At 40.6% G+C, this 25,397-nt stretch overlaps 1 protein-coding gene across 4 annotated transcripts in view; it reads right to left on the bottom strand.

The window, feature by feature from the left end:
• SYNE3 (spectrin repeat containing nuclear envelope family member 3) overlaps positions 1-25,397 on the bottom strand; it is a 68,476-nt gene that overhangs the window by 21,591 nt on the left and 21,488 nt on the right. For 3 of the 4 annotated variants that reach the window (XM_071745669.1, XM_071745670.1, XM_071745671.1), the window contains 16 exons: positions 22,809-22,966; positions 19,698-19,870; positions 18,978-19,287; positions 13,835-13,996; positions 12,726-13,070; positions 11,447-11,583; positions 9,380-9,527; positions 8,442-8,624; positions 7,296-7,439; positions 6,179-6,313; positions 5,061-5,222; positions 4,168-4,331; positions 3,678-3,804; positions 3,351-3,503; positions 2,489-2,638; positions 1,118-1,159 (listed from right to left, as the gene is read on the bottom strand). In XM_071745669.1, the coding sequence (XP_071601770.1) occupies positions 1,118-1,159; positions 2,489-2,638; positions 3,351-3,503; positions 3,678-3,804; positions 4,168-4,331; positions 5,061-5,222; positions 6,179-6,313; positions 7,296-7,439; positions 8,442-8,624; positions 9,380-9,527; positions 11,447-11,583; positions 12,726-13,070; positions 13,835-13,996; positions 18,978-19,287; positions 19,698-19,870; positions 22,809-22,952 (2,679 nt within the window). In that variant the 5' untranslated portion in view covers positions 22,953-22,966. Of the gene's footprint in view, positions 1-1,117; positions 1,160-2,488; positions 2,639-3,350; positions 3,504-3,677; positions 3,805-4,167; positions 4,454-5,060; positions 5,223-6,178; positions 6,314-7,295; positions 7,440-8,441; positions 8,625-9,379; positions 9,528-11,446; positions 11,584-12,725; positions 13,071-13,834; positions 13,997-18,977; positions 19,288-19,697; positions 19,871-22,808; positions 22,967-25,397 lie in introns of those variants that run through there. The other variant, XM_071745672.1, reaches the window with a different exon arrangement.

Below are 25,397 nucleotides of genomic sequence, written 5' to 3'. Positions count from 1 at the left end.
AAGATGTTGCTTTGTTTTGTTTTCCCCTACAAACAACTTGACCAAGAAGCAGAGAATTCCTGGGTCAGTTTTCTGGAATATCTCTTTAGGGAAAAGCAGCACTACTAAATGTTTGGTTGCCTCTACATTTACCATTAAAATGCCATAGTACTGAAAAACTAACCCCAAACCAGACTGGCAGGAACAGAAACATTTTGGGGGTTTTCAGGAAAGCTGAAGTGAGGCCACAACTATTCAAGGAATGTGTGAGAACTACCTTAAATTGGTCAGTATTTCATTGGTGAAAAATATTGTAGATGCTCCTCCAGAATTGAGTACCAGATGAATGCCTCATCTGAATGAAGAAATCTCGATTTCTGCCCATACTAGAAGTGCACTCTACTGCACCTTTGGAATATAGGTCCTTCAAAAGAGATGGAGCAACAGGAGAAATCAAAGCTTTGATTTAGCTTAAGATGATTATGTGATTATGTTCCTGCAGCACATCATTCATCCAGTCTGGGTTGTGTTGGGCAAATAAAGCCTTACTATATTCCTTGTGAAAACAATTTTCTGCAAATGAAATGACTGCACAAAGCAGAAGCCAACAGTGTCTATAAAGAAAGGAAATCGTGACACAGAGAAAAGACTCAGTTAAAGACTGCTCAGCTCAAAATGTGCTGACAGCATTTTGTCTCCTTTAAACTTCTTATCTTCTCCTATATGGCTTTTGTTCTATTATCATCACTTCCAAAAGAAAATCCTCAACAGGAGGCATTCCACTGCTTAGAATAAGGATTTAGTCTAATAGCATTAGACAAATCTCTTGACTTTCTGTTTTTCTGTATCACAGAAAAAGTGGAATGAATGACACAAAGTAATTTTTTCAGAAGCGTCAGAAGAATTAAAAGTCACATTTTCAAAATTATCTTAGGCAATTGACCCCTAAAACTTTAGCAAGATATTTAGACTCTGTAACATTTTTCCTTTTAAAATCTGAAGAAAATAAACTTTTTTTTTCTTTGAGAAACATAGCAAAATAATCTCAAGAATCTTTAGAAAAGCTCAATTTAAAATAATTATCTGCAAAATATCAGATCAGAGACTTTTTTAGCTTAATAAGAGGAAATTGTCATACCTTTCTGAATCTGCCTGGTTCTTCCAAAGATCCAGAACTTTGCTTAAAAGAGAAAGAAAGAAAAAAAAACACAAAATGTCAAGCATGAACTTAAGATCCTACTGAAGTCTGTAAATAAGTATTCACCTCAAAGGGGATGTTTCTTTCAAATTCATGATCACTTCAATTAGCAGGAGATATTTAATCAATGAGGTTTTTAATACACATTAGGCAGAAAGCCAGAATGTTTTCAGATTCTTGACTATTTGAATAAGCTGAGTCTCTAAGCAATAGCTTTGACTTTACTGACACCTACTGACCCTATTTATGATTACACAAGGTTGTGTAAAGCATAACTCAACTACAGTCAATGGCAAACAATTCTTATAAATATGCTCTTTTTTAATAGAGGTCATGCTTACCTTCCACACCTTTTAAAGGATTTGGATTCTAAGTAATCTTTGGGTTTGAAGACGGGGCTTCCTAAAGCTGAACATTTTCAGGTGCCTCAAATTTTAGGTATTCAAGTTCAGATACCTTCCAAAGAACTTGCATAGAACTACCAAATGCACACCTAAAGTCTAATCCTCTGATTAAGGTATCTTGAAGTTGAACACATAATGTAATTAATTAAGCTAGAATAATATCAATTATATATGTTTACACTAAGAACATGGGAATACCTTTAGCATACCCTGGAATATCTCATATATGGGAACAAATTCTGCAATCCTTAGCATGTCATATATAACAACTTAGTAACTTTAATCATGTGGTTCTCACATTAAAATAACTTGGTTTTATTCCTTGCAAAACCCTATATAGGCCTGTAAAGACAGTTTCAAAAAGGAATAGATCCTTCTGTGCACATTTACTTTCTGAGTCCATTCAGTCAGTGGCTGGTCTGATCATTCTATCTCACAGTAAGACACAAATAATAAAAAGCAAATCTATTCTTACTGAAGGAGCAGGTGAAAAAAAAATGTAATTCTGACGGAGAATGGTGTATGGAGAAAGGGCAAAAAAATAGAAATACATGCCCAGAACTAGGTGTATTTCCACAACAGTCACACACAAAAACCATCTCACAATACACAGATGTGTGCATCTTTGGCAACAGCCAACTGTCATTTTGTTCTGAACCTTCCCTTTTTAGAAGTATTCTGAGCATTGCTTACAAAAGGAGCAAGACTCCACACAACACTTATTTTAATACAAGAGTATTCACACCTATATTTATAAATATATGGCTATGTTTGTTCTGTCATAGATGGCACTCACGATGGAGGTTTTAATTAGCACCAGAACAGCGAAATTATGACTAGCAATGTGAAGCAACCTAAAAAAGCAATGGCAGAGATCACCAGCTGTGAACTGACTGCTGTTGCCTACCAGTGAACTCATGGACTCTTTCAGTTGGGATTTGTAGAGCATCCACCGGTAACGCAGGTCCTCCATGTCCTCAGAATTTCCAACAACAGCATGAAGATGAAGAAGATCCTCAAAGATTCGCTGACCATGAGGCACATGAGACTGCAGTTCCTGCAGGTAAATACAAGGTCAGCAGCAACTCAGAACTGAAGAAAGCCCCACTTTTTAAATCTAGCAGTCAAAGGAACACTGGTAATAAATCAAACTACTGGGTACTCTGGAATAGTGGTCTATTTTTGTTAACACTTTTTTGGTCTAAAATGATACACTTATTTGCAGGACTCCTGGAGCCTTGGATACTTCTGTTTAATTTCTTGCAATATCCATTGTCATTGTGTCTGGCTGTAGTCAACAGAAAGAGTGAGACCAAGTATCAGACACTATTTTTTATCAGTTTCTTTTTATGGACACTTTTGCCATACCATACTGGAGATGTCCAGTCCTGCTTGATGCCAGAATGCTCCCTTCCCTTCTATCACTCTGGCTCTGGCAGACTGTTTTTATAAAAGGAGAGAAATACTTGTCCTAAATTCCCAAGCTTCATCTAAAATTGAGTCTCCTAAAGCAGAAACTGTAGTGTTTGAAGGGTATTTTGGGGGGGATGTTTTGGTATGTGTTGTTTTGTGTGGATTTTTTGTTTGCTTTGAGGGGGTTTCTTGTTTGGGTTTTTTTTTTTCTTGGTTTGTTGGGAGTGTATGCAGGTGTTTTTTGTTTGTTGTGTGTGTGTGGGGGTGTTGTTTGGTTTGTTTTGTTTTTTTTTAATTCTTCAATAACTTGCACTAATTGCAATCTTTCTTTCCATCTTCATCCCCTGGAAACTAACCTCCAGTTTGCTCTCGCGTTCCTTAGTTTCCTCTGTGGAAGGTGAAGTCACAGCAAGAATTTGGGTCAGTTTGGTGTTTTCGCCTTGTAACCACTCTTCAAAGCTGTGTAGGAGTTTCAGGCGGCTGCTCATATTTTGCCCTTCTATCCCCTCCTAGGTTACAAAATGACAGGAACAAAATAGCCCTTACTGTTTGTCAGATGTTTCCTCTGGAGGCCTGATTGCAAGAACTTGACCTCCAACTTTGTAACCCATAATAACACATTAATCCAATAAAACTGTTCTTGTGAAGCTGATACGAAGGCAGATACAGAGTTCTCCTCTCACCTGCTTATGGTTGGGATCTGCATCTAAAAGGTGGAAACCAGGTCCAGACATCCATCTGCTGTCCACAGATGCTGTTTTCTTCTTCTTATCAGCCACTGGTTCATTTAACTGCCACTGTTTGAGAAGGCTTAGAACACAAAACCAGAGACATCAGTGTGGTGAAAAATTGAATGAAGAGACATTCACTTTCTGGGGGCCACGGGGGATACCCCTGACAAGGACTGGCAGTACAAGGGTGAGCCAGGTCCCAAGGATGCATTGCCTACTCCGAGTGTGAGCTAAAAGCACCTACATAGATTAATCTAGTCTCTGAATTCTCTAAAGCAGCTTTCTTGACAGTAACTTTTTCCAGTTTACAAATAACAAAATAAAATCTCATCTTGCCCGTTGGATTGTAACATAGAGTATAAAGCATAAAGTGTGTCTGGTCAAATAGCAGCAAAGAGAATTCCCTTGAAGGAATACAAGTAAGATGCACATGAACACTTACCCTCTTGCCATCTCCTTCAGTGATCTCCACGACTTCTTCAGCTGATCCAGCTCTGCTTGGACATGGGCAGTCTCCTCTGGGGAAGAATTCTCCATGACCAGCTGGCCATGAGCTTCCACAAGGTGCAGCTGGATCTCCTTATCTGGAAACTCAGCTATCCATCTCTGAAACGTACAGCCCTTACAGTTACTTCTAGGTATCCTGGGTAAAGCAGAGGCTATGTCAGACTGAAGGCCATGTTCAGTCCAGGACTATGCTGGTTCTGTTGGCACTAGCTAGAACATACCTAGCGGGAAAAAAAATATGCTGTGGATTCTTGCAAAAAGCCAACATAGGTCAAAGAGCTGATGGCAAAACTTAACGGGCACAAACTGTCAATGCACACCTCCTATAGCCTTCCCATGAGATATCTTGGTTTCCCATATGAAGGTGAAAGCTGCCAGGTGAAGTAACCTGCCAGAGTGAATCTAGCATGCAAAATACTCCTATACAGGGGAAAGCTAGCAGCTGTGGAACAGTTCAGTTCAGCACAGTATGAGTTTAGCTAACAGGGTAATAATGTTCAATGTATCAGTGAGTACATACAGGCAAAGGTAGGTATTGGCCAGGGAGACCAACCTGGCAGAAAGAGCTATTTTTAAAGCCAACTATTCTGGTAATATTTTATCCACCTCATTCTTCACCACTTCTCACTGTTCTTCTCTTTTACCTAGCTCTGCATCTCAGAGCACATTACATAGCAGGGAGGCAGCAGCAACCAACAGTTATTGCAGGAAGAACAAATCATCACTAACCTCCCCAGTCAGGAAACCCTTGCTATTAAAACCCTGCCATTCATATCTGAATGATGCAAAGTGAATAATTAACATCTTCCACTAAGATGCTTTTCTCACCTCAAGGTCTGTCATCCTGCCCTCAGTGTTCTGCTCCTCACCAGCACCCTGGCAGGAGTCAATCTTCTCTGTGGTTACTGTGATCCATTGCTGGAGGTCGGAGAGTTTGTCATTATATGCCCAATGCTTCTGAACATGATCTTCACTTTGTTGTATCATCATCTACAAATGGTAAAAATGTCAGAAAATAAATACAGAAAAAAACCCATTTTCGTTACTGTGACTACTGGAACAGAATCTCATGGTCCAAAAGGAAAAAAACAGCTGTTAAGAAGACACAAAAACTTTTGTCCTTCAGCATCAGTGATATATAAAAAACACCTACAAGTTCCTGCAGGCCTGAATTCAACCACACGGGGGGGGGCATTAAGCACGAAAATAGCTCCCTTTGATTTCAGCTGAAACAGAATAAAGAGTTATGTTTGAGATTTTTACACCCCAGTCAGTATTTAATACATCTTACTCTTCCTTAATCAGAAACGACTGCACAGACTCTTTCTGGCAGAAGTCCAGTTCAATGATAAATGGGATTACTGAAAATGAAACTAGAATTCCATAGTGCATATTAGGATAATACTTTATCATATGTATTTTTACAGTGACCTGCATAACACAAGTCATTTTATAAGCTCTTCTTCTGAGAACGCTTTGGAAGCTTCTTTTATAGCTATGCTTACAAGTTACAAAATGCCTCAGGTTGAAAGAAATACTTATGCAATGGCAACATTTTTCTCTGATTAACTTTTAGGTGACAAAGCTATAAAACCCAAAATAGTTTAGTACCAAAACACTCTGCAGGCATCTGTGAAGAAGTAAAAGCATCTCCATGATATTACAGCTGTGAGGAATTTTTGTCAGGAACCTTAGGTCTGCTCCAGAAATAATTCATATCTATATACAATCTGTATTGATGCTATACAGGGAAGGGAAGGGAAATCACATTACAGATAATCAGAGAACCCTGGGAGAGTTAGCAAAGTCATAAGAATTCAGTGCTTTCTTCTGAAATGAAAATAGCTGTCACTCAAAGCACATTATCTGATAAACTCAAAGATTTGGAAAAGGCTTAAATAGTGGAAACTGACAACTGCTCAACTAAAAATTCTTCCTTACATTACCTCTAATGATCTCTTCAGGGCTTGGGCATCAGATGAAAGTTGGTTCATTTCATGTCTGTGTGTGGTATTTGACTGGACAAGCTTCTCTACCTCCTCCATTTGAATCATAAGCTCTGCCAACTCATCTTGGATCATCTGCAGAGAAAAAGACAGATTCCATATATGTAACATGTCAGAAGTGGCATGGACCTCCACAAAAACCACACTAAAGATAGTTTCATTTGGCAGCGTGAGGACAAAAAAAAAATAAGGAAAAATCACTGTCATTAAGAATATTAATTGTTCTGATGTCTAGAAGTAAATTTTTCCAAGAGAAGTGTCTGGATGTCTTTACATGTGACTGATTGCTTACAAAAGTAAGTTGCTGAGAAGCTGCCAGAGGAGACATGGTATAATCAGCTAAGTATTACAAAGAACTATGGTGATAACACTGCTGTGGGTCACCCAAGGTGTAGTGACACTGTAGAGCTGAATCACTGTAGCTAGCTATGGCAAAAAGGAATAGTCCCATCCCCCCTGTCTTTCTTCCCCTCATTCTACTTCCAAGCCATATAGTCCCACTGCATGCCTTGAGCAGGCTCTACTACTGCATGTTGGACCCCTTGCTGAATTAGTTCAAAACACTAAGTGGAAAAGGATCATATTTTTCTGTTGATTTTTTTTTTTTAATCTTGTCCAGTTGAATCAGCCCATGGAGTAAATCCAGTGAGTGTCAGCACTATGAGTAAGAAAAGAATAGGAAGGGAGGGATGCAGAAGGAGGTGAGACAAAGGGAACTCCCTGTTTTTGAAGGGCGTTAGATTGGTTCAGGTTATCTTATGCAGTTTCACGCCCAGTGCGAAGAATCAGGATACATTTTCTTTAGCTATAAAAGTAGCCCAAGAAGGTGTGGCACCAACAGCTTCCAACTGCTCCTTCCTGCAAGCCCTATTTGTCAATTCTGCAGCTGCACTGCTTCTGTTTCATTTACTCTGTGCTAAAAACTGGGCAAAATGAAATTATCTAATGCACAATCAATTGATGGGACAAGGTACCAGATTCCTAATGTTAGTTAAATTTCAATAAACAGGACCACTATTAACTGGGGATAACATGGTCAAACATTACTGTGATGTACCTGGAGTCTCTGGAGTTGTGTCTTCTTTCCCAAAAGGTCAGGCCGTGGTTCCTTCTCTAGCTCTAATTTGGCTTTGATGGCAGATAATTTCTTCTGCAAAGGTGCAAAACCAGCATCAAAGTCCCTGTGTTGTGATATCAAATTCTAGATGGAGAAAGAAAAGGAAAAAAAAAATCCAGCATTTGACATATATCCCTCAGCATTATCACAGAATCACAGAATTGTCATGGTTCGAAAAGACCCCTCAGATCACTGCGTCCGACTGTAAAGCCCTCCCACCCCCCAATAAAATATATATGTTTATATCTGTATCATCCACTAGAGAATGTCCTGAAGTGCCTCATCTACACGGCTTTTATATATTTTCAGTGACAGTGATTCCCCCACCTCCCTGGGCAGCCCACTCCAGTGCCTAACTACTCTCAGTAAAGAAATTCTTCTTCATATCTAGTCTAAATCTCCCCTGGCCTCTCTCAGCCTCTTCTTCTCCAAACTAAACACTCCCAGTTACCTCAACAGCCCTCACAGAGCTTGTTCTGCAGACCCTCCACCAACTTGGTTGCTCTTCTCTGAACTTACTCCAGCAGCTCAATGGCTTTCTTGTAGTGAGGGACACAGAACTGAACACAGTACCTGAGGTGAGGTCTCACCAATGCCAAGTACAAGGGCACAATCACTTCCCTTCTCCTGGCCACACTATTCCTGATACAAGCCAGGATGCTGCTGGCATCCTTGGCCATGTGGGCCACTGCTGGCTCGTATTCAGCTGGATCTCACTCAACACCTCCAGGACCTTTTCTGCCGGCCAGCTTTCCAGCCACTCCTCCCCAAGCCTGTAGCATTGCATGGGGTTGCTGTGACCAAAATGCAGGATCCAGCACTTGGGTTTGTTAAACATAATCTTATTGACCTTGGCCCACTGGTCCAAACTATCCAGGTCGGTTTTGTCAATGTCAGTTTCACACTCAGAATACCAAGCTACACTATGCAACAGGCCACAAATTTATTAGAATATTATATCAAACTTGAAAAATGGATTAAGCACAGCTAGTTAGCACTAAATTTGTATCTGTAAAACTGGCCTAGTGAAAGATTGATAATTGTCTCTGTCACAGGAAAAGACTCTATATGGTCTTTGAAGCCCACCTGGAGTTTGCTCTTGCTTTGCAGCAGCCTTTTGTGTAGAATTTCTCTTTCCTTTGAAGCTTCAGCTACTTCTTGCAGGAAAGACTTTGCTCTTTCCTCACCAAGGATATTGTTCAGCAAATCTTTCTTCAGCTGTAATGTCATCAGCTTCTCTTTGAATTGGGAGCTTTCAGCTAGAGCAGCCTAAAGGAGAAAAATTCTTCCAGTGAAATCATATCAAAGTACTAAAAACCATATAACCATATTATTCTCACACAAGTCACACAACTAAAGCAGTATGACAGTCAGGTAAAAACAGCATGCTGGGCTGACAAGGGGTAACAGAAGGTACCTGGACAGTGCCCAGTTAAAGGAAAAGTCTTCCTGATAATGTTAGAAGCACCAGGACTGCATCCATTTTGTGAACAGAAATAGAGGAAAGCTGTACTATGGAAAGAGTTGTCTGTGCAGAGGAGAGGCCTAAACAACCAACAGAAAGGACAGCTTGAATGCTCATCCCGAGGTGAAACTCCATCCCTGTTCACAGACACATTCATCCTGGAAATCATAGGGATGACAAAGTAACAAACACCTTCCTGGGCACATGCAGAAATCATGCATTTCCCACAACTATATTACTACACAGTTCTTAACAAATTCCCCAGATTTCCTCAGCAGGGAGATTGGGCTATGCTAAACAACGTTATCATCATGACATCTAGCACTTTAATTCAGCCTGCTCCATTAACAACTCCAGTTAACCATACAAAGGGAAGAAAATAAGGCATTCTGCTACAGCTAGAGTTAAGTATCAACTTCTGTATTCTGGGGTTTCCTGACTTACTGGAAAGGCCCTTCCAGCTGCTGCTGTCTGGCAGCTGTATGCAGGCAGCTGCTGGCATAGTTTGGGAAAACAGAAACCAAGTATCAGTTTCTCAACTTAGTAACAGGTTTGCTACCTCAATGTGAGCCAGCACTGGTTCCGGAGTCTCCAGGTACATCTGGACTGATGGCTTCCACTGTTCAAACTCTTGCAGGGGGTTTTGGAAGAGTCTTCTCAGTTGGGTTTCTAGATCAGTGCTCATTTTAGATGTCTTGCCTCTAACACTGCAAGGATAAAGGACAGCCATGAGAAAGATTATGAAGAAATCCAAGTCCAAACATCCTATTCATCAAGGCATGAATTGACACAACACTCATGTGTAAACTGTATCCAACACAAAAGCCTCAGTCTTTTTTACTGTCTGAGCCTGGTAGTGCATACTGACAGCTGCTCTGTCAGTCAGAGACATCCAACCAGACTTTATTTAGATGCCATAAGACACATTTGTCTCTTGTGCAACTGTGTATCTAGTATTACTTCCACTTTCCAGCCACCTCCCCCTGTACGAGATCTTTCTTGGCTGCTATCACCAGCATTATTTAGCAAATCTTATTATCAGGGGAGCCCCTGTGGCTGATGGGAGGAACAAGACAGTCCTGTCTAGAATTTAACCGTAGTTGTACTTATTATTGAGTCTTTGTTCCTTTAAAAATTACACTAAGGAATCTTTGATCACCCTATGCTACCTATTATGAGAAGACATGTATTATTCAAATATATTTTTTCTAATTCTGTTGAGCCACTTGTTTTTGTATTAATATCTCTAGGTGCTTATGATAAAAGCTTTGTATTAGTAAATATATATTCACATACATGCAAGAACTATGTGTGTGTGTGTGTGTACATTTTGGAAAAAACAATAAAAAATTAGCACACATTTATTAAATAATCAGGCTTCTCTTTAAAGGCTTATCCAAAATACAGCTGAGTTAACAAGGCCTAGCAGTGACACACCCCAGGCAGCTGCCTCCTGTTTTTTTCAGCCTTCCTGGTTTCCCAATTTGCAGAATCCTCTTTCATATGGCAGATTGCAGCCCAAACTGAACGTTCATACGGGAACAGTGCCCTGCAACTTCAAGACATGAGGGCAAAAGCAATGCCAGTCAACATTAATACTGCCTTTCTATAAAAACAGAAACCATATTCTTACCTGTGTCACTGCGACATTACGGACCTAAGCAAAGGCAAGCTCGCAGAGGCCAAAAGTTCCACAAATAGAAAGTTCTGACATTACATATCCTTTGCCATTTGCTCTGCTGCCCCTGCCAGGCTCAGCAGAAGCTGCCAGACTTTGCAAAGAAACTTTGGAGAGAAGCTGGCAAAAGAGCAGCTTCCATTTTCTACTCAGAGGGCAGTCCCTGCTTTATCTGCTTCTCTTTCAACATCGTTTACTTGGTAGCTTTTGAACTGAAAACTTTTCCCATAATGACCTATAACCCTTCCAGCAGAGCAGCATACTGGACAGAGGAAAATAAGCTTGCATATGGTAAAAAAACTGACCTTTGTTTTCCTTTAAAAAAAGTGATCTTCTAGTTTGCAAAATTTGCTGCAGCTTCTTTACTTCCTGATTCCAGACAGCCTGGAAACGGAAACACTGAAGTCTGGGGAGAGGCTAAACTTTCAGAGTTTCCAACCCTAGGCAAGTTGAAAACAGGAATCATGCATAAATGCTGCCAGGAGAAGGGGAGGAAAGCCTGCCAAGTAATTGCTAAGGCTGATGAGTCACCACAACAAACTCAACAAGGGAGGGCCATAATTCTTCGCAACTGTTTACTACTACAGCTTCTGTCCTGATTTTCTAGTTGCTGTCATGAAAGGCAAGCAAAATACATAAATTGCCATTATAAAATGCTGAGAAGATCAAATCAGCTGCCAACAATCTAATTTTCTTCAAACCATACACAATATTAATGATGCAAGATCACTGCTTGAAAATGGCCAGCAGCCTACAGCTCCAGCAAATGGCTAAAATTACAGGCTTCCTGAAATGTGGAGGCAGATGTAATTAGCAAAAACCTTTGTTTCTTTTCCCTTCACCTACAATCAAATGGCATATAACTTTTTTCTTAGGCTCTTGTCAATCTCTTTGGTGTCTGAGGGAAGATTTCCCCCACGCCCCCAGTATAATCAGATTTCCCATTACCTTTGGTACTGCTGTATTGCAGAAACAACACTCTCAGCATGTGGCTGCACATCTTGGGAAAACCGTAGCAGTTCCTTAAGCTGAGCCTTCAGCCTCTCAACCTTGGACTCTTCTGCAGCCAGAGCTGCTCTCGTTGCCTTGATTATAAAAATAATGAACAGATCACACCTTATGAACTGTGGCACACGTCTAGAACATGAAATTAAGAGATAAGGCTGTCTCTCAGGTCAAGTCCCCTTTCTGCTGCCTTTTTTCCTGGTTGTAAGGAATGTGGATTTGCAAAGGTAGAAATCATTCCCAGAACAGTTTTGTTCCTGCAGGCTTTCTCTCATCTCTCGTCTCTGCATCTGATCTGCAGGTTTCAGTTTGAACAGAGTGAAACACAAACAGGTTCCAGTTTCCTTTCACTGCTTACAGTATATAACACGAGATGTATTTCTGAAGCACTCTTAACTGTGTCTATTTGCATGAACAGGTCTTTCTCAAAGACTCGTATATACAGAATTCTAGGGTCACATAAACATAATTCTAGGGAAATAAAACCAACAAAAATCCCACGCAAATGTAGTAGGATTGAACCAGCCTGTATTTTGTGGATCCTTTTTGCATATAAATTTCCCAGCTAGTCCTGCTGGGTTCTAGACATACAAATAGCAGTGAAAGGCATTTTGAGAAGAGATAATAAATGCAAAAAACAAACCTCAAATAGAAGTGGTAAAAATTATTATCTACTCTATGTATGACAAAATTTTTTCACTCATTTTTGCAATAGATTGATAGTGGTATAGATATTGAATTGCTGCAAACTTCGTATTTCCTAGGAATGAAGATGTGTTTGATTGTAGATTGGTAACCATCCTACAGGGATTAAGGATATAGCATAGAAATGGTCTCACCAAACACCCAAGAAACGTGTTTGTGTGTACATGCGTGTATTTGTACATACAGCAAAGCATTATTTTTTCTGTTTCTTTTTAAGTAGAGCAAATTGTGTTATTTTTTTTCTGTATTGTGCTCTTTTTGTACAAGTCCCTTTGAAAGACACAAACTCCAACACATCCTCCAATCTTTCTCCCTCTGTTCAGAGTGAGATACAGGTTAGAATAGCTGATTCCATTGTTATTATTTAGATGTTCCTCAGTTTTCTCCATACACGCTCATGTCCTCCTTATCAACTTTAAACAATGGGACAGACACCCACTGGATGTGACTGTGTGCATTCAATATATGACTGAACTTGATCCTGTTGATTTTAGGCATACAAGGGGTAACAACTTACATTGCATTTTCTCCATAGAGTTACAAATCCATCTTCAGTGTTTTCCCCTTTCCCAGGGTCCAGGTCATTTTCCAGTCTCTCTAGGTCATTTCTCAACTCCTGGACTTCTGCTGTTAATTGTCTGGCTTGGGACTTGTAGGCACTTTCTGACTGCTGGATCTTGAGCAATCTGTCCTCCTCCTCACTACCCAGCAATTTCAGCTTCTCCAAGGCTTTTCTTAGTGCTTCAAGTTCATCCTTCATTCTGTCAGCTCCAAGTGGGGAGGTATTCTGAATCACCTCTGCACACTGAGTTTCAAGGTGCTTCAATTTCTTTCCACCGCTCCTAATGGTTTTGGCAATTTCCTGCAGAAAGATGTTAAATAAAGTTTAGCTGTGGGAGTGGTAAGTTCAGGAAAAAGCTGAAAGCAGTAGGAAAAAAAAAAAAGACCACCTTCCTGGCTGTACATATTTTGTTCTTCACTTCCTTCCAAAGTACGTTTTTTTTATTTTATTAAAATTTTTCAGAAACCCAGAAGCAAGGGTTGGTTATTTGACTGCCTTCTGAGTAATACTTACTGCCATGATTCTGAAAATATTGGATTGATTGTTATAGATGCTTGTGACCTGAGATCCCCAAGAAAGAAAACAGGAGCTGCAGGCACCAAGAAATACTGAAGTCAGATCTCTGAGAGATTTAAAACTAAACAGTGGCGCCAAAATACTGGATTCTGTTCTCAAAACTGATATTTTTATCACCAGCTCTAAACTCTTGAAACCTATGAGACTTCAGGCTCCTTTTGGATCATAATTACCATAACTGCCATTTAAACAAATTTAAAGGGCAAGATTCTCAAAGAACCACGTAACTGTGGGAGATCAGGCTTTAAAAAAAACAAGACACCATCCTGTAACTCCTGCTACATTTGGGAGAACCAACTAAAACTAACAGTTTTAGGACCTGATACAACTGTTCTCCTCTAGCCTATGTTAGAATCATGATCTTATTTTGTTGGGTTTTTTGGTTTTTGTTTTTTTTCCAAGTACAGCATTGAGTGGTTTGAGAAACAGATACAGGCATGAAGAACACACAATCCTAGTTCCTTGTTAGAATTACATTGTGTCAGGACCTTTAGTGCCTTTAACTTGTCCTCTGCTGAAGTCTTGGTTGCTTCTCCAAGGCAAGAGTTTAATCTTTGTGTCACACCATTCAGCCACAATTGAAACTGGTTGACGTTAGCGCTGTACTGCTCGTGTTCCTTGGTTATCTTTTCAAGCAGTTTCACTCTGCGCTGTAACAAGAAACATCAGAAGCCGTGAGGACAGTGCTTATCTGACTCTTTTTTCTTTACACTAACCCAGAATTTATAAACAAGGGTCCCTTTCCACAAGCTCTGATACCAGCTGGCCTCCACAGAATTCACAGTTCACCTAAAGAAACAGGACACAAAAGACTTAAGGCTTGTCTCTGCCTGGGTTGTGCTGCAAGCTCCCAATGGCTGCTCTCTGAGGAAAAGAGACAAACTGCAAAGTTCTCTCAGGTGAATTTCAAGCCTCCTCTTTCCAAAACTTCCTATACTCTCATTAGAAAAAGAGACAGAAGAATGTTTCTGGGTTTGACACTAGAAGACAAGCAATTATGTTCCTCTCACTGGTTTAAAAGAAAGATGAGCATGCAACAGATTGAATTTTCCTGTGAAAAAAAATGAGAGTATGAAAGTCTGTGCTCAGGGCATGCAAGTTGTTTCAAAGTGTTCATTACTTCAACAGGCTGTATAAAAAGTGATCATCAACTTCAAGGTACCTTAGAAATCATGTAGCCCAGGAACTTCCATACTTATTCACCTAGCAGATCACAAACTATCCTGTTGTGGTATTGCAGACCTGGGATGCAAATTTAAATCTCTGGAGAGCAGACTTCATTTTCTGGGTTACTGCATGTGTATCTCATAATCAACAACCCCTGATGTTACAAAGCCTGCACATCATGAATGGCTCCTCACTGATCCAGTCTGGCACCCCTCACAACAAAGCAGAGTCACATTTTCTTCGACTATCCTTATTTGTCAGCTAAAGTTTAGACCTGCTGAAGAAAATTTTACATGAATCACAAGGAATCTTGGTTTTGTTGTTTCACTAATATAATGTCCAATCTAAGTATTATCTCCTACAAAATCAGATACTTTTTTTCTTTCTCTTCAATAGCTGACATGGAGAACAATTGAGGTTCACTCCAGTTACATTAGAAACGGTTTCTTGAACATTCCATCCAGTGCCTGAAGCACCCTTGAAAGGCTTTGCTGTCAGACAAGTTGAGTTTCAGTTTGATTAATATGGGACACATCAAATACTTTTGAGCAGAGCTTGATCTCAGCTGCCTTCAGCAAACAGCAGGGTGATAACTGCAATAGTAGGCAGAGTTTCAAAGTGTCTCCTGGATTTCCCTTGTCACTCTGAGGCTCTGGGCATGTCACTGCATCCATCAACCTGCTCGAGCTAGCAGTGTCCCATTGCCACCCCTGTCACCCTTTCTCCACGGCAGCAGAAGAGTGGCATGAGCATCAGTCATCCTGGGATCTCCCACACACTGTGAGGTGATGGTGCCTCTGAGACTTTGCCCTTCGCCTTTGGGGAAGGGACCCAAGGTGTTGTAAAAAGCCACCACTGTCCTGATATCCACTGGTGTTATCACATGGGTCACTGTTTTCCACACTACCACCACACTCTCTGCTGACTTGTGCAAATCAGGAGTGTCTCCCCTAAGGCTAGTTGACTTGCTTTGGGACAGAGGACGGACATTTAAGGGACAACTGCTTCCCAGGGAGGATGAAATGTTGCTCGCTTATAAGGGCAGGACTTTTAATAGCATCACCTATGCACACATGGTTTTGGATGAGACCAAAAAGAAGAATTATGACTGCAAACTTCTGTGGCAAAGATGTATCCAGCAGAACACCTCTCTTGCTTCCTAAATCCCCTTGCCTTGATTCTCAAATCTGCAGAGGTGCATACAGGTTACATGATTCTCACCTTGATCTCAAGTTAGGGACTTGAATGCAATTTTATAGCAGTGTAAATGAGCCAAACACTGAAGTGAAAAAACTCAACCCTAGCTTATTGATTTCAGAGAATTAGGCTAATTTGTTGGACTGACAGAAGCTTCTAAGGGAGCAACTCAAAATAACAAAGCAGAGCTATTATTAAATTGAAAAGTCTTATGCTTATAATATAGTGAGTTAAAAAGGGAAGTTGAAATGACCCACCCCTAGCCAGGCTATTCAGCCAAAACAAAGGAGCACACAGCTTGGACACTCCTGTTATTCTGTGAGGTCAAGGAAGAGATGCTATGGATCTGCACAGACTGTGCTAACTTTCAAATAAAAGGTTTAGAAAGAGCTGGCTGAGGCCCCTGTCATCCTCCCCAGAGGTTAGGCAGGGAAACTTTCTGGTCATGGAAAATATGGTATCACCTGCTTCTGTTGAGTTAGCTGTTCAGAGAGCAGGACAGTGTTAAACTCCATCTCCATATGCACTTGGTTAATGTGAGGAGGCATTAAACAAGAACACGACCATGGAAAGAGAGCACCAAGAGGAAAACAATGGGTTTGCCACTGGCCACAGAGATAGAAATGTGTCTGGGCAGGATATGAGCAGCCCTGCGTACTCAAGTGGACTGGATGGAGACATAGAAAACCCTAAGCTCCCCCTACAGTCAGGAAAGGCAAACAAGCCTCCTCTGGAAGGCAAACTAAAGCCCATAAAGGAAATTCCTTCTTTAAAGCCCCCTGTGGCATCTCAAGGGGAGTCCAAAAAGCTCCTGTAGTCCTTCCTGGTGCTTTTAGTCTTAGGTTTAGTGTACATAAGGATTGGCATTGTAAATATTTAGGTTTCACTTAACAGAGAAAACACGGACTGAAATTCATTTGATGTGCTCAGACACTGTGTATCATAACTTCTCTTACCATTTTCAGTCATCATTTTGTGCTAAAACCAACAACCATCTACCTCTGCATATTGCTATACTACTAGGCAAAGGAAAGCACATGGGAAATGGCTGCAACATATAAAAAATATCCCTGTTGATGTAATAAAAAGAAAATTATGTGTTTTTAAAAAGTTGGGAATAAGGAATATTAGCACCAAGAAAGAAAAAAAAAACCCAAACACTTCCACCATTTGCTCATACCAGAGAGGCAGTGTCACAGACAAACTATTTAAGAAACGCTGTTCAAGAGCTTGCCTTCTGATAGAGGTGGACAACTGCACGGGAGCTAAAAATGGTTTTCAAACACAAGTGTAATCTACAAACACCAGTGTGTCTCCTCTGGCAGGCAGCTCAGACATTCAGCTGGCTTGTGCAAGTCACATTTAGCCTGGCCTCTTATCATGCGAGGGGCTGGAGCAACTCTCTTACAACTCCTGTGTCTCTTTCATTCATTCCTCCCTCCCACTGGAAGAGGTGGCAGGGTTTCTCTAACTGGCTTTATACTTTCCAACATGATTCCCAAGATGCTTGTAACCTTGGCATTAGTTAATAAGCTCTGCATTTATTCCAGCTACACAATCCAAGGCTTCCCAGCTCCCTTCTTTGTTCCATACCCCCTGAAAGAGCTGGATTTTCTCATTTTATCCCTCTATGAAATGTGCTATTTGTAATCAATGCCAAAGAAAAGCTTTTTCTAGTGTCTCAATTGGCTGGAGACATAAAGACATAAGTTATCTAAGTATTATGAGCCACTTCCTGATCTCATTTATGCCAGCAAGTATCCAACTCAGTTAGAGAAATTACACTACATAAAAGCAGTCTCAAAGAGGTCACATTCTGGCTTTGAGTATTTAAATGAGCATTCAGATTTCAAATTTGAGAGTATTGTTTTATTAAAATAGTTAATGACTGTCTCCTGCTTCAAAACCAAAGACAAATTGTGGCTAGAAGGGAGAATCTTAATGGCAATTTAGATAGACAACACCTGAATTCCCAGGAACATTCTTATTCATAAATCTAGTTGCCTTGGAATGAGATCTATCTTTAAAAATAAATAATCAGTGTTGAGGCACAAGTCTGTTGGTGGTTTACAGACTCTCAGCAGCAGCTACAGTCACAGAATTGCCAAATATGCTGGGTTTTGGAGAGACTTATTAGCAGCTGTAGCATCCTTATGGCTAAAAATTTTTTTAACAGAGAAAGTGTCTGTAGAGCAAGCAGAGCAGTGGCATGAGCATTCCAATCATATTGTTCTTCTAGTGGGATTTGAAGTTAACTTTGTATGACAGCACCTGGAGGGGGCAAGCATACATCCCTGTCAGGATAGAGTTCTGGGCTGGAGTTTAGGTGTGGGAACAGAAAGCAACATTGTGACTGAGGTAGATGGCAGACCCAATGTTAGGAAAATGAATTGGTTGTGCACCAGGTAATTCCTGTGGGATTTCTGGAAGCCACTGTTGAGACAAAGACTAAATTTTCCTTTTTATTTACTTGGGGTAGATGTGTCTATAAGCATTGCAAATATCCCTTTGGTTATCTCTACTGATACAGGCTAGGAACAAACTGACTCTCCTGCCTACCTGCAGAAGTCTGCCCCTCAGTCATGCAGCATGGTCCAGTCCTGTCTTTAACGGAATTTTAGAAGTGAAAGTATAAATCTTATCTGAAATCTTTACCCAGGAATAGGGTAAAGGAAATCACTGGCACTGAAGGATGAACTAGGATGTTTTACACCAGCCTATCTGACAACTGTCCCAGCTAGAAGATTAGCATCAGGAAAGAATTAGTATCTGTGTGCAGTGAAAATCTTTTAGATACTGGAACTGTCTAGTTAAGCTGGCTCCCACCTCCACATTTCCCAGTTCTGCAGGCAGGGAGTAAAGCTCTGTATCTGGACTAATGCCAATTCCTTCAAAAAGGACTCATGCATGTAATATTCCCTGTCTCCAAGAATGGGTACTTTGCATCTGATTATACAAGAACCACTAATATGCTGAAAGATGAGGAAAATTCAAACTTTATGCAGAGATGACCTAAAACAGTATTCACCAGGTTACAGCAAGCAGCTTGAATTACTTTACAACATACTATTAAGTGCAGCATAAGAGCATCTCAACAGCTTATCTTAGGCTGAGATGACTGCTTCAAACAGTCCACTGGCTGAAGGAACAGGGGGCCTCAGCTCTGTTTCTTTTTGGGTTTTTTTGCAGTCCTATCAGCTAAACCCCATAGCAAAAAACACTGTGTACTGGTGAAATCTGAACACCTCCCACTCTTTATAGGCATACCTGAGCTTCTTCTCTGATTCCTTCATATTCCAGCTTCATTTTCTTCTGAACATCTTCATCAACACTGGGGTCACCTATCCTGCTGAACAAGGAAGCAGCTTCCTCTAGCAGCCTTTCCAGTAGGACTGACTGATTTAAGATATCATTCAGCAGAACCTGAGCATGGCTTAGCTGCCACTTCTTCTCCTTTAAGCCAAGCTGCAACTCAATGTCAGGCTCCAAGGTCACCTTCATGTTGTGAATCCATTCATAAAACTCATCTTGGGCTTTCAGGTACTCACTCCAGTGCAGCCAAACCCACTCAATACGACTGTTGGGGAGAGCAAGAGAGACAAATTAGATTAAACTGTGACAGGAGCAGCTGAGACTGGCAAGATCAAAAGACCTTGGAAGCAAAAGACAAGGTTCTCAGTAATTTGAAAATGCTCAGACTTCAGAGGATCCAGATTTACTTCCCATGTCCTCTCTGCTCTGGGGAGGAAATACCCTGTACAAGGACCCTGCCCCTAGCCAAATTCATCATTCAAGACCATGAGATGGGATGGTTGTGAAGGCAGAGATCAGTCTTCTGCATGCTCATGGGACTGGGATTAGCAGCTCAGATTGCTATCTGCAATCCACGCAGCAGAGAAAGGCAAGAAGCACTTTATAAAAACACTGGATGGGACAACTGCCTCAATACATCAAATATCAGTCTTGTGCCAAATAGGTTTGTCTTACCTGTGACAGTGAGTAATGTATATGGCTGTCTCTTCCCACAAGGCTTTAATGTCTCTCAGTTTAGATAGTACCTCATGCTTCTTATCCTCGCCAATGCTGCGAAGAGCAGCCTCTGCCTTCACAAGAATCAAGTCAATTTTCAAGCTGCCTTCTGGTTCCAGTGCACGTATTTTCTATGAGAAAAACAAATGAGACTGAAAGCATGAAAAGAAGGCAAGCCTAACTGTGCCATATAGACTTCGTTTTTCCCAACAATCATGATGTCCTTTCTGTAAAGCCTCTCCTGAACAGAAAATATGAACTTGTCTTCAGATTTTGTTTATTATTAAACAACCTAAAGACTGAATGGAAAACCATGTAGCAATTGAAAAACATTTTAAAATAGGTATGAAAACCGGATCATTTTCTATCAAATAACTGCAGCTGTGTTTCAACTGCAGTTATAAAGTTCTAGCACTATTTTGCCACGTGCCTGCCCATTGTTCTCCCCCACCTGCCAAAAAGCATAGAAGCAAATCTCCACAGGGTATGCTACAACATCTCAGTTTTAAGCTCTACTTTAAGACATCAGGAAACGTATTCAAAAGGCTTCCTATTGCAAATCAAAGTTGGCTGAGAACACAAGCCAAGAAAAATTAACCAGTGGTTTTTTCTGCCTCTTCCCAGCTTTTGCTTTGATCCTAAGTTTCTGAGCTATGAATTGGTAAAAATGTGTATCTTACACAAACTGTAATGCCAGGGACTGAAAGCTAAGCCATTCAGTTTAAAGTAGATTCTCTTCCTCTACCACAAGATGGAAAATAAGCACAACTTCTGTAAAATGTAACAGATTAATTATGTCCTGATTTGGATGTCAGCTTTCGGCATCACTTTATCTAAATTTCTGACACCAACAGATTAGCTTTACATGCTGTTCTTCCACAAACCCCTGGCAAACTGCAGGCTCTCAAGTTTGAAAGAAAAGGCTTATATAATGAAAACATTGAGAGGTTCAAAATAAGCAATTACTTTTGGAAAGATTTAGCCCATGTGATTTTTTCCCCAAAATCATGTCAGTTGTTGCAAAGTTGAGACTAAAGCACAAGCCAGTGCCAGAGATTTGCAGTCTCATATTCTGAGAAAGGACTGTTCCTTTGGCAAGGACACAGTCATCTGCATGTGATGTACAAACTGGTGTTTGGATGCACTATCTACTACGAAAAGTGAGATTAAAAGAATCCAGGAAAGATGGGACAAAGGTAGGGCACAGAAAGAAAATAAAAGCCATAGATATCCCCCCAGCGGGAAAAATCTAAGGGTAAAGCTGTATTCTAAGCTTCACATTTTCCCAACAAATGAAACAGTCAGAGGGAAAGCAGTGACTGTACAGGCATTTTTCATTTTCAAATCTGTTTTTTAAATGATTGCTATATTTAGATGGCATTTTCATTTACAAATTAACAGAAAATAAACCACAGGAAGGAAGCTTGAAAAAAAGGCAAGCCAGATGCAAAATGGAACTGAAAAATGATCACTGGATTTGAAAACAGACAATAGGTAAAGCAGTGAGCACAACACTAGGAAATGCGAGCTGGATAGGTAAGCCAGGCCCAGAAAGGAGTCAGGATGAGGGAGCAGAAGATGGATAAGGTACACATAGGAAGAGAGAACAGGAACTTTTTATTCTTTACAATGATGCATTTCCAAAGTCAGAATTGGAAAAAACCTTCTAACATTATTTTTTCCATGTTAAAGACCTCTTCCAAAGCCTACAGAAGCAACAGGTTTCAGTTCAGACTGTATTAAGTCACCACAACCCTCTATACCTCATCTATTGTTACCTATTGTTACCACTACCATGAATGAATCCCTTTGCCAAACTTACACTCCCCCTACTCAAGTTTCTGTGTTTCTTGCATGTTTTTCTGAGACTGTAAATATCATAGTTTCCCTGAAAAAAGCAAAAAGTGAAAAAAATTAAGGGGCACAAATAAATCTATAGACCAAGAGGAAATACTTCAGATTTTTATGACTGACATGCAAGTCTAGCCATCAGCCATCACTCCATGAACAGTCTCTATATTATGCCAGAGGCACGATTCAGACTTCAGTGAGACTCAGTTAAGGAAAAAGGATGAAGACATTGCTGTACTACTGTGGAGATTACCTCATCCTCTATATAAGCCCGCAATGTCTTTTTGGAGTTAAAACTTATTAAGAGGCAGTTCAAATGTGAGTAGACACACAAAAAGAAAGACTTCTGGGTAAATAATTATAAGAAAGATTTGACCATTTAATGTAAAGAAGAGACTAGTTGGAATTCAAGGTAACACAATTATAAAAATAGTTTCAATGTTCATCATAGGAATACCATCGCTCCCTCTAATTAAGGATGGTAGAGATGGGACAAACAGGAGTGTTTCATTCTCTGAGATTACAAGATCAAGATACCATCTAATGAAACTGAAGTTAACAAACGTGAAATCCCAGTAAGAGTGCAAACACAATGCAGCAGAATCTCTGTGAGAAGAGTTATATAAAAGATTAAGTAAGACCGGAAAAAAAATGAAAACATTTACCCTTTCATTAGACAGATTATAAAGGGGAGCTGTAAACCTACTTCTCATTAGGGTTTATGGGAAAGGACAAAAGGATTACTCTAGAACAGCCCATTACTAAATCTCTGCAATCTTTATCAGTGCCAGGGTCCTAGAGAAGATGGAACACTGATGTGATCTGATTGTCTCATCCTGTACGCTGGACTTCTGCAAATAACTATCTGGTAATTGCAAGCAGCAACTCAATTGTTTCAGGTTGGAGCATGCTCATAGGAGAGTGTAAACATTTTTAACCTGCCAAACCTGCTGCTAGTCTTCCAAATAAATCTGAAAAGCTTGGCAGTCTGTGATATCAAATTGCCATCCTCTCTTTCTACAATGTCTGTAAACATTGTGTAGATGGAAAAATTCGAAAGAATGCTGATGTAACTCATCCACGCAGGACCAATCTTCCACTAAGCAGGGGCAGCTGACAGCTTCATTAATGGAAAACTCCAGAGCTCACAGCAATAACTGCAGCAACAATGGCAGCAGTGACATCCACCTCTGAACCACTAGATCACTCTTCCCTTACCTCAGTCTCTCTTAGTCTGGCTTCTAGGGCAGACCGAGGTCCCTTGGTGTTGTCATTGATTCTCAGTCTCTCTTGGATAGCTTTCATCCAAGCTTCTGCATTCTCCACGCTACTGTCAAATTCATCCTGTAGCTGCTGAGTCATTGCATTAGAAGAATCTGAAAGAATTAGAAGCAGGGGGTTAAGTTTTGGTAAGACCTGGGCAGGAATTCTCTGAAGTCAGTCTAAAAGAACAAGAAAGAAAAGCTAATGATGTTATGGCTTTCCTTTTTGACAATAATATCAAAAAATGTAGCAGGATCGGGATTCAGCCAAGCACAGAGAACACATTCACGCTGCAGCTTTCCCAAATGAAAATACACCAGGAAACAAAAAAAGGTGGGGAACTGTGGGAGGCTCCATTACAGTAAACAGATTTAATTCAAAGCTTTCATATGAGATTAGTTTGGTGTTTGTGGTGTATTCCAGATTTGCTACACCAATCACAAAGTCTTTCTGTCTCTTCCCAGAGCTGAGTCAGTACAAACAACTTCCAGGCTACAATGCCCTTCCAGGCTCACATACTGACTACCTGACACCAAACTAGCAGAGCACTTCAGCACATACTTAACTTAGAAGTAAATAAGCCCTTTAAAGCTGGCGAGATCAGGATCAGATGGTTAGGCCATCAGTTGTTCTGCTGAGACCATAGTGAGGTTATTCAAATGCACACATAGTGAGTCTGCGATACACAAACAGGAACTGGCCAGCAACTGTCGAGACAAACCACTCACAAGCCATCAAATGGGAGTGTCAACAGCAATGAGTTTCCTATTTGCCACCTCTCTTTTTCACTACCAGGCTCCAAGCTTTTAATTTTCCCCTCCCTCTCCATTGTTGCCCCTTTCCAATCAGCAGGTGGGCTGTTGGTTGCTCTGTTAATCTGTTCCTGTGTCTTCTCTGCTGAGAGCACCAGCTGCTGCCGAGATGGCCTCCTTTGTGTCTGTACCATAGAGGAGATCCATCCTACACGTGCCCTTAGGCACTGCCCTACTAAACTTGACTAATAAGTATGAATCATAACAAAGCTCCCTGTAGGCCAGCACTGCTGAACTGAACAGAAAGATAGCATTGACATTAAATGGGTTTGGAATGCATCCTACAACTACTGCCAGCCAAGCAGTCAATGTCTCTTGTAAATTAAAAGATTCTTCCTCTTTATTATTCATCACTGAAATATTTTTGCAGCACAAAGTTTGAGGCTTAATTACTGAACCCAAGTTTATTGTGCAGAATTCAGTTCCAAAGCAGTCCCCTCGGTTTCCATGAGACGATTCATGTGGAAGAAAGTGCTTGGTGTGAGAGGTCAACCATGTCTCTTAGTGAAGCTGGACCTCTGGTGTTTTGTTACTCTAACTCTCAGCAGCTTAGTCTTTATAAGGGAGAGCCATCCTTCTTCTGCCCACTGGCAGAAAGCTTCCCACCATCCTACCCATATTGCTGTTCATCAGGTAAAAGGATTCATGCAATATTAGATGTCCTCCCCTGTAGCTCCCCGTACATTTTCTTCCACATTAGATCAGAGGAAACAAGATTTTAGTGTTCACAACACTAATGTCTGGCAACAGAAACAGTCTAAATTGTTGCTTCCCAGCCTTCATCAAGCTTTAGGCTCAACAGGCCCCAGAACAAAGCAAGAGAACTGCACCTGCAAAGCAGCTACTGCCCTACCCACCAGGACTGCTGGAGCAGGGGATGGGTCAGACCTCTACACACAGACAAGCAGAACTGCATGTGCATGGAAGATGGAATTCCTCCCTCAGATGGGCCAGAATCCAAAACTCTAACTCTCAGATCTAGACAGCAGTTTTAAAAAGTGTGACCTCACCTTGAAAAGATTAGCGAATAGAACAGGATGTACTGCATTTAGTGAGGGTGGTGTAGCATGGGGCAGCTACTCCCTCTCTCAGATATAAAAAATATGACAGGATATACAATTAGAGCTAACCTCATTGACTTACACAACAAGAGTCCTAAAGATGAAGCCAGCTGAAGGAGTAATGTTATTCTCAGTGGATTCCTACATAGCTATGGCCTTCTCCAACTATGGTCCAGAACTGACATTTCTGAATTATAATCATCCAACCCTCAGAAAAAAAGCATACATTTCCTCATAGCTGACCAATCAACTCATTTTCACATTAACATTTTTCATTATATCATGCAGTTGTAGTTGGACTATCCCCCTAACTTTTTGTTACATCCATGTATTTCTAAGCAAATAGTTTCTGAATACTTGAGTTGTGCTGATTCCAGTTATGCTGCTGTGAAACAAAAACTCCTGGTACATTTGCTGGATCAACCTTTGATGAGGATTGGCATCCAGTTCCTAGGAGAGGTTTCTATTCCTGGCAACATCCATATCATATTTAAAACTGGCTTCAGGACTCTCATCATGGAGTAGCCAATATAGAACATTATGTTATCCTAGTCACATTTCTTATGAAAAGTAGAGAGCAATGATACATGGTTAAGAAACACTGGAAAAATTACTTTCATCTAACATGAAGAAAACTACACTCTGCCCTCATGCTGCTCTCCTCTGACCAC

Source organism: Heliangelus exortis, chromosome 5, assembly GCF_036169615.1.
Source record: "Heliangelus exortis chromosome 5, bHelExo1.hap1, whole genome shotgun sequence".
In the NCBI taxonomy this organism is placed as follows: Eukaryota; Metazoa; Chordata; class Aves; order Apodiformes; family Trochilidae; genus Heliangelus; species Heliangelus exortis.
The sequence above is the reverse complement of the archived record's forward strand: the minus strand, read 5'-3'. Positions and strand labels throughout refer to the sequence as shown.